Below are 10185 nucleotides of genomic sequence, written 5' to 3' on the forward strand. Positions count from 1 at the left end.
CTATGCTATGCTATGCTATGCTATGCTATGCTATGCTATGCTATGCTATGCTATGCTATGCTATGCTATGCTATGCTATGCTATGCTATGCTATGCTATGCTATGCTATGCTATGCTATGCTATGCTATGCTATGCTATGCTATGCTATGCTATGCTATGCTATGCTATGCTATGCTATGCTATGCTATGCTATGCTATGCTATGCTATGCTATGCTATGCTATGCTATGCTATGCTATGCTATGCTATGCTATGCTATGCTATGCTATGCTATGCTATGCTATGCTATGCTATGCTATGCTATGCTGCGCTATGCTGCGCTATGTTATGCTATGCTATGCTATGCTGCGCTATGTTATGCTATGCTGTGCTATGCTCTGCGCTATGCTATGCTATGCTGTGCTATGCTCTGCGCTATGCTATGCTGCGCTATGCTATGCTATCCCTACAAACGCGGATGGGGGTTAAGAAACTTAGGAGAATGCTTAAGAACGATAAGAATGTCGGAAGAACACGGAGGCGGCGGGTGTGCATTCTTAAACATTCTTACACTGGGATTAAGCGGTTTTATGTAAGTATGTCATATAAGTATGCATTAAGAATGCATCAGCCATGAAAACATTCTGTAATGAATGCCTGATGGAGCTCTTATAGTTCCCGGATAGGTAATATATCACAGTGATTGTGAAACAGTGAACATACCATGAAATTTCATGAAAACCATCAACATGTGTCTGGGTCTAGACCTTAGATCTAATAATGCGAGATCTAACAGGTATAGACCTGTTAGATGGATTAGCGAGTTCATAGATACATCGGCTACATCGATGGCTACACCAATGTAGCCAATAATTAAATCCCCTATCAATATCTAGTGGGTCGCACTGCATATACATCAGTGTACACTGATGGAGGGTGTCAAATTGGCGGCCCATCCTTGCATTCTTGGGGAGTCTTGGCAGGTGCAGGATGCATGAACATGCATCCAGTCAGTTGGATACATCCTACACCCCTTTCCATATCCTCAAGCCAATGCTTGCTAACATCCCACACCCTGCTGACTGCATCCCCTCATCCTCTGCCATCCTCATCCTTGGTGGGTTGGTGTTAACTCTTCCTGGGTCCACATTTCTATCCTTCTCCTTCCTATCCGTATCCTGTGCTCGACCCTCCACTGCATCCTGACTGAGCATTCTGCCACCAAGGGGACGCTTGGTGGTTAATAATTAGCCAGGTGCAGCTGTCAATGAAGGTTTTGGTAAATTCAGTCTCCGGCACTCAAGGGACACCCAAGGGACACCCAAAAGACAGGGAAGCGACACCAAAGGGACATGAAAGGGACACCCAATTGGGTGTCCCTTGCAAGGGACACCCAAGGAACACCCAAGGGGCACGGGAGGGATACCCAAGGGCACCAAAGGGACACCAAAGGGACACGCGGAAGAGACACCAAAGGGACATGGAAGAGACACCGAAGGGACACCAAAGGACATGTGGAAGGGACACCCAAGGGACACCAAAGGACATGTGGAAGGGACAGCCAAGGGACACCCAAGGGACACCCAAAAGACAGGGAAGAGACATCAAAGGGACATGAAAGAGACACCCAAGGGACACCCAAAAGACAGGGAAGAGACATCAAAGGGACATGAAAGAGACACCCAAGGGACACCCAAGGGACATGGAAGAGACACCCAAGGGACACCACATGGAAGGGACATCCATGGAAGGGACACCCATGGAAGGGACACATGGAAGGGACACCCAAGGGACATGGGAGGCACACCGTAAGGGATAAGCTTCCTCCCCTTTGGGTACCCTCCTGTACCACCTTGCCACCGGAGGATACCCTCCTGTACCACCTTGCCACTGGAGGATACCCTCCTGTACCACCCTGCCACCGGAGGGTACCCTCCTGTACCACCTTGCCACCGGAGGATACCCTCCTGTACCATCTTGCCACTGGAGGGTACCCTCCTGTACCACCTTGCCACCGGAGGGTACCCTCCTGTACCACCTTGCCACCGGAGGGTACCCTCCTGTACCACCCTGCCACCGGAGGATACCCTCCTGTACCAACCTGCCACCGGAGGATACACCGACAGTATCCTAGCATGGCAGGAACGTAGTAGGGAATTTCCGGCAGGTAGGCCGAGATGTAAGCTACCTGGGTGGGGTGCTATGGTGAGGCACTTAAGTATCACGACTACTTGGTGTTCATAGTTCAAGACTCCGCTGCCGCCATCTCAGATTGTTTCGTACGGGTCTATGTATGCTAGTGCTTGTTGCTGGGTTGGACTTCTTCCTGCCTCAGCGAGGACTCTAAATTCCACGCTTCCGCAAAGCCAGTCGTCCACCCAGGTGAGCGACTGCTACAGTTTCAGTAGCCCCAAACTCTTCTTGTGGGGGCTTGTAGAAAACACATGAGTCGGCCCGCCTCTCCATGGCAAGCAAGGATGCTTCCATTTGGATTCAGCTAAACATGGCAGTGGCCTCGGGGCGCCTCTTGTTTTTCATGCAGCTGCAGCAGCCAGGGATGGTGTTGGGCAGTGGGCTGCAGCAGGTATGTGGCCATGTCAGGCTGCACGCCAGTTTTTTGTACAGGGGCCAGGGCTGATAGTTGAGTTGCTGAAAAGGTGTTGAGTTGTTTGTCGTACACGCACATATGTTCGTGTACGGCACTTGGCGCAGCTCACAGTATACGCACAAGATACCTATAGCATACATATAGGTTTCTTGCGAAAGCTTTTGGCATCTTGAGGTGTCTTTTCTAAAAGAATAGGATAAGTGATAGAATTTAGCAAAAATACATCGTAGTCTTAGGTTCGATCCCAGCGTAGAATGTCTAATAATGTAAAATTCAATGTAAGTACCCTAAGATACTGATACGACAAGTGCGCTTACCTTTAAAAGTACAGGTGAGAAAGCAGAGGTCGGTACATGTGACTGGATGGCTTTTTCATCATGACCACCCCTTAAGAATCCCACATTTTTAAGGCTTAAGAATGTAAGCAGCAAAAAGAATTTCCTGAGAATATGACTTAAGAATGAGTGCCATACTTAGCGAACCTATGGTAAGAACGGTTAAAACCGGCCAAAGAGCAGCTAAGTATGCTTTAGACAAAGAATCAATAAGTTGGCCTAAGAATGTATAAGAACACCCCAAAGAATGGAAGAGAATACGTAAGACTGCTGGGCCCTGAAGAATGCTTAAGAATTTGAAAGAACGGTTTTAAGATAAACGGAGGTCATACGAACGTTCTTAGAACGTTCTTAGAACAGTGTAAGAACGTTCTAATGATTATTCAATTTTATCAATTTGGCTGGGCTAAGAACGACTTAAGAACGTTCTTAACCCCCCTCCGCGTTCGTAGGGTATGCTATGCTATGCTGCGCTATGCTATGCTGCGCTATGCTATGCTATGCTATGCTATGCTATGCTTTGCTGTGATCTATAAGCATATGCGATCTGCAAGCATATGCGATCTGCAAGCATATGCCATATGCGATCTGCAAGCATATGCCATATGCGATCTGCAAGCATATGCCATATGCGATCTGCAAGCATATGCCATATGCGATCTGCAAGCATATGCCATATGCGATCTGCAAGCATATGCGATATGCAAGCATATGCCATATGTGATCTGCAAGCATATGCCATATGCGATCTGCAAGCATATATGATCTGCAAGCATACGCCATATGTCCGCTATGCTTTGCTATGCTGCACTACGCTATGCTGTGCTGCGCTATGCTATGCTGCACTACAGTATGCTATGCTATGCTATGCTATGCTATGCTATGCTATGCTATGCTATGCTATGCTATGCTATGCTATGCTGCGCTATGTTATGCTATGCTATGCTATGCTGCGCTATGCTATGCTATGCTATGCTATGCTTTGCTGCGCTATGCTATGCTATGCTATGCTGTGCTGTGATCTATAAGCATATGCGATCTGCAAGCATATGCGACCTGCAAGCATATGCCATATACGATCTGCAAGCATATGCCATATGCGATCTGCAAGCATGTGCCATATGCGATCTGCAAGCATAGTTGCCATATGCGATCTGCAAGCATATGCCTATATGCGATCTGCAAGCATATGCCATATGCGATCTGCAAGCATATGCCATATTCTGCAAGCATATGCCGTCTGCAAGCATATGCGATCTGCAAGCATATGCTGTCTGCAAGTATATGCGATCTGCAAGCATATGCCATATGCGATCTGCAAGCATATGCTTTCTGCAAGTATATGCTGTCTGCAAGCATATGCGATCTGCAAGCATATGCTGTCTGCAAGCATATGGGATCTGCAAGCATATGCGATCTGCAAGCATATGCGATTTGCAAGCATATGTAATTTGCAAGCATATGCAATCTGCAAGCATATGCGATCTGCAAGCATATGCGATCTGCAAACAGATGCAGTCTGCAACCATATGCGATCTGCAGCATATGCGATCTGCAAGCATATGCAATATGCAAGCATATGCGGTCTGCAAGCATGCGCCATATATGCGATCTGCAAGCATATGCAATCTGCAACCATATGCAATCTGCAAGCATATGCGATCTGCAAGCATATGCAATATGCAAGCAAATGCGGTCTGCAAGCATATGCGATCTGCAAGCATATGCGATCTGCACACAGATGCAGTCTGCAAGCATATGCAATCTGCAAGCATATCCAATCTGCAAGGATATGCAATCTGCAAGCATATGCAATATGCAAGCATATGCAATATGCAAGCATATGCAACATGCAAGCATATGCAATATGCAAGCATNTGCGATATGCAAGCATTTGGAATATGCAAGCATGCGCAATATGCAAGCATGTGCAATATGCAAGGATATTGCATATGCAAGCATTTGCAATACGCAAACATTTGCAATCCGGATGCACCGAACCCGGACGAGAGCTACGGCACCCTCGGGACCGCAGGGACCACGCCTCGTCGCCGTAGCTCATATGTTATGAGCGGAGGCCTATCCCAAGTTCGCTGTCCGGTTGTCGCCGTAGCTCATATGTTATGAGCGGAGGCCTATCCCGAGTTCGCTGTCCGCTTGTCCGTCTGCTGTCCGGTTCTCTGCCCGGAGCTTTTGAAAATTCCGGGTCGGGAGCGTGCCGAACGCGCTTATGACAGCGCCATACAGAACGGAAGGTCGCCGGTTCGATCCCTACCGCGATTATGTTTTTTGTTTCATATATGTGCATATATGCATATATGTATATGCGATATGCAATATGCAGCGATATGCAGCGATATGCGATATGCAGCGATATGCAATTTGCGATATGCCATATGCAGCGATATGGGATATGCGATATGCGATATGCAATATGCAATATGCGATATGCAATATGCGATATGCAATATGCAATATGCAATATGCGATATGCGATATGCAATATGCAATATGCGATATGCAATATGCAATATGCAATATACGATATGCGATATGTTATATATATGCGCGTGCATCTGCATTATGCAAGCATACACAGTCTGCAAGGATGTGCCATATGCGATCTGCAAGCATATGCGATCTGCAAGCATATGCCATATGCGATCTGCAAGCATATGCCAAATGCAAGCATCTGCCAAATGCAAGCATTTGCGATCTGCAAGCATATGCGATCTGCAAGCATATGCGATCTGCAAGCATATGCGATATGCAAGCATATGCGATATGCGATCTGCAAGCATATGCGTTATGCGGTCTGCAAGCATAGGCGATCTGCAATCTGCAAGCATATGCGATATGCTATGCTATGCTATGCTATGCTACGCTATGTATGCTATGCTATGCTATGCTACGCTATGCTGCGCTATGCTATGCTATGATATGCTGCGCTATGCTATGATATGCTATGCTATGCTGCGCTGTGTTATGCTATGCTGCGCTATGCTATGCTATGCTATGCTGCGCTATGTTATGCTATGCTATGCTATGCTGCGCTATGCTATGCTATGCTATGCTATGCTTTGCTGCGCTATGCTATGCTATGCTATGCTGTGCTGTGATCTATAAGCATATGCGATCTGCAAGCATATGCGACCTGCAAGCATATGCCATATACGATCTGCAAGCATATGCCGTATGCGATCTGCAAGCATATGCCATATGCGATCTGCAAGCATATGCGATCTGCAAGCATATGCGATCTGCAAGCATATGCCATATGCTGTCTGCAAGCATATGCGATCTGCAAGCATATGCGATCTGCAAGCAAATGCGATCTGTATATATATGCGCATGCATCTGCATATGCAAGATACGCAGTCTGCAAGCATATGTGATCTGCAAGCATATGCCATATGCGATCTGCAAGCATATGCGATATGCGATCTGCAAGCATATGCGTTATGCGGTCTGCAAGCATAGGCGATCTGCAATCTGCAAGCATATGCGATATGCTATGCTATGCTATGCTATGCTACGCTATGTATGCTATGCTATGCTATGCTACGCTATGCTGCGCTATGCTATGCTATGATATGCTGCGCTATGCTATGATATGCTATGCTATGCTGCGCTGTGTTATGCTATGCTGCGCTATGCTATGCTATGCTATGCTGCGCTATGTTATGCTATGCTATGCTATGCTGCGCTATGCTATGCTATGCTATGCTATGCTTTGCTGCGCTATGCTATGCTATGCTATGCTGTGCTGTGATCTATAAGCATATGCGATCTGCAAGCATATGCGACCTGCAAGCATATGCCATATACGATCTGCAAGCATATGCCGTATGCGATCTGCAAGCATATGCCATATGCGATCTGCAAGCATATGCGATCTGCAAGCATATGCGATCTGCAAGCATATGCGATCTGCAAGCATATGCTGTCTGCAAGCATATGCGATCTGCAAGCAAATGCGATCTGCAAGCAAATGCGATCTGCAAAGAGATGCAGTCTGCAAGCATATGCTATCTGCAAGCATATGTGATCTGCAAGCATATGCGATCTGCAAGCATATGCCATATGCGATCTGCAAGCATATGTGATCTGCAAGCATATGCGGTCTGCAAGCATATGGATCTGCAAGCAGATGCAGTCTGCAAACAGATGCAGTCTGCAAGCATATGCGATCTGCACCATATATGCAATCTGCAAGCATATGCAATCTGCATGCATATGCGATCTGCAAGCATTTGCAATATGCAAGCATGCTTGCAATATGCAAGCATGCGCAATATGCAAGCATGTGCCATATGCAAGCATGCGCCATATGCAAGGATATTGCATATGCAAGCATGGGCAATCTGCAATATGCAAGGATATGCGATCTGCAAGCATATGCCATATGCGATCTGCAAGCTTATGCCGTCTGCAAGCATATGCGATCTGCAAGCATATGCCGTATGCGATCTGCAAGCATATGCTGTCTGCAAATATGCCATATGCGATCTGCAAGCATATGCGATCTGCAAGCATATGCGATCTGCAAGCATATGCGATTCTGCAAGCATATGCTATCTGCAAGCATATGCCATATGCGATCTGCAAGCATATGCCATATGCGATCTGCAAGCATATGCCATATGCGATCTGCAAGCATATGCGATCTGCAAGCATATGCTGTCTGCAAGCATATGCGATCTGCAAGCATATGCTGTCTGCAAGCATATGCGATTCTGCAAGCATATGCTATCTGCAAGCATATGTGATCTGCAAGCATATGCGATCTGCAAGCATATGCGATCTGCAAGCATATGCCATATGCGATCGGCAAGCATATGTGATCTGCAAGCATATGCTGTCTGTGCCATATATGCAATCTGCAAGCATATGCGATCTGCAAGCATATGCAATATGCAAGCATATGCGATCTGCAAGCATATGCGATCTGCAAGCATATGCCATATGCGATCGGCAAGCATATGTGATCTGCAAGCATATGCGGTCTGCAAGCATATGCGATCTGCAAGCATATGCAGTCTGCAAGCATATGCAGTCTGCAAGCATATGCAGTCTGCAAGCATATGCAGTCTGCAAGCATATGCGATCTACAAGCATATGCCATTTGCAAGCATATGCGATTTGCAAGCATATGCAATCTGCAAGCATATGCGATCTGCAAGCATATGCGATCTGCAAAGAGATGCAGTCTGCAAGCATATGCGATCTGCGCCATATATGCAATCTGCAAGCATATGCGATCTGCAAGCATATGCAATATGCAAGCATATGCGATCTGCAAGCAGATGCAGTCTGCAAACAGATGCAGTCTGCAAGCATATGCGATCTCCAAGCAGATGCTGTCTGCAAGTATATGCGATCTGCAAGCATATGCTGTCTGCAAGCATATGCAATCTGCATGCATATGCGATCTGCAAGCATATGCAATATGCAAGCATTTGGAATATGCAAGCACGCGCAATATGCAAGCATGCGCAATATGCAAGCATGCGCAATATGAAAGGATATTGCATATGCAAGCATGGGCAATATGCAATATGCAAGGATATGCGATCTGCAAGCATATGCCATATGCTATCTGCAAGCATATGCGATCTGCAAGCATATGCGATCTGCAAGCATATGCTATATGCGATCTGCAAGCATATGTGATCTGCAAATATGCCATATGCGATCTGCAAGCATATGCAATCTGCAAACATATGCGACCTGCAAGCATATGCGACCTGCAAGCATATGCCATATGCGATCTGCAAGCATATGCCATATGCGATCTGCAAGCATATGCCATATGCGATCTGCAAGCATATGCCATATGCGATCTGCAAGCATATGTGATCTGCAAGCATATGCGATCTGCTAGCATATGCCATATGCGATCTGCAAGCATATGCGACCTGCAAGCATATACGACCAGCAAGCATATGCCATCTGCAAGCATATGCCATTTGCAAGCATGTGCGATCTGCAAGCATATGCGACCTGCAAGCGTATGTAAGCATATGCAGTCTGCAAGCATATGCAGTCTGCAAGCATATGCAGTCTGCAAGTGTATGTGATCTGCAAGCATATACGATCTGCAAGCATGCGCGATCTGCAAGTATATGCAATCTGCAAGCATATGCGATCTGCAAGCATATGCGATCTTATGCGATATGCAATATGCAATATGCAATATGCGATATGCGATATGCGATATGCAATATGCGATATGCAATATGCAATATGCGATATGCAATATGCAATATGCCATATGCAATATGCAATATGCGATATGCAATATACGATATGCAATACATATGCGCATGCATCTGCATTACGCAAGCATACACAGTCTGCAAGCATGTGCCATATGCGATCTGCAAGCATATGCGATCTGCAAGCATATGCCATATGTGATCTGCAAGCATATGCCAAATGCAAGCATCTGCCAAATGCAAGCATCTGCCAAATGCAAGCATTTACGATCTGCTAGCATATGCGATCTGCAAGCATATGCGATATGCAAGCATATGCGATATGCGATCTGCAAGCATATGCGTTATGCTATGCTATGCTATGCTACGCTATGCTGCGCTATGCTATGCTATGCTATGCTGCGCTATGCTATGCTATGCTATGCTGCGCTATGCTATGATATGCTATGCTATGCTGCGCTATGCTATGCTGTGCTGTGCTATGCTATGCTATGCTATGCTATGCTATGCTATGCTATGCTATGCTATGCTATGCTATGCTATGCTATGCTATGCTATGCTATGCTATGCTATGCTATGCTATGCTATGCTATGCAATGCTATGCTATGCTATGCTATGCTATGCTATGCTATGCTATGCTATGCTATGCTATGCTATGCTATGCTATGCTATGCTGTGCTATGCTATGCTATGCTACGCTATGCTACGCTACGCTACGCTACACTACGCTACACTACACTACGCTATGCTGTGCTGTGCTATGCGCGATTCAATGATGGACATTTAGTGCACCGAAGCACGCAATTCAACGTGTAATTCAACGCGCAATTCAACGTGCAATTCAACGCACAATCCAACACGTGCTTCAATGCGCTTCAACAGATCGGATGGAATGCCGTACACGCTTAAGACAGCACCGTGCAACACGCAATTCAGCACGCAATTCAACGCGCACAATTCGACGCGGAATTCAACGCGCGCCTCAGCACACAATTCAAAGTGCGCTTCAACGCGCGCTTCAATGTGCGACATCCGTGTGTCCGA

The 10185-nt window shown here is 46.2% G+C and overlaps 1 protein-coding gene across 1 annotated transcript; it reads left to right on the top strand.

The window, feature by feature from the left end:
- Positions 1–759: 759 nt before the first annotated feature.
- VOLCADRAFT_100674 (uncharacterized protein) lies at positions 760–2617 on the top strand (the record flags this gene model as incomplete). Its single annotated transcript, XM_002959205.1, has 5 exons — positions 760–775; positions 1367–1787; positions 1845–2146; positions 2315–2361; positions 2522–2617. The coding sequence occupies 5 exons, from the start codon at positions 760–762 to the stop codon at positions 2615–2617; spliced, it is 882 nt and encodes a 293-aa protein (XP_002959251.1).
- Positions 2618–10185: the final 7568 nt, after the last annotated feature.

This window comes from Volvox carteri (genome assembly GCF_000143455.1).
Source record: "Volvox carteri f. nagariensis unplaced genomic scaffold VOLCAscaffold_135, whole genome shotgun sequence".
Lineage (NCBI taxonomy): Eukaryota > Viridiplantae > Chlorophyta > Chlorophyceae > Chlamydomonadales > Volvocaceae > Volvox > Volvox carteri.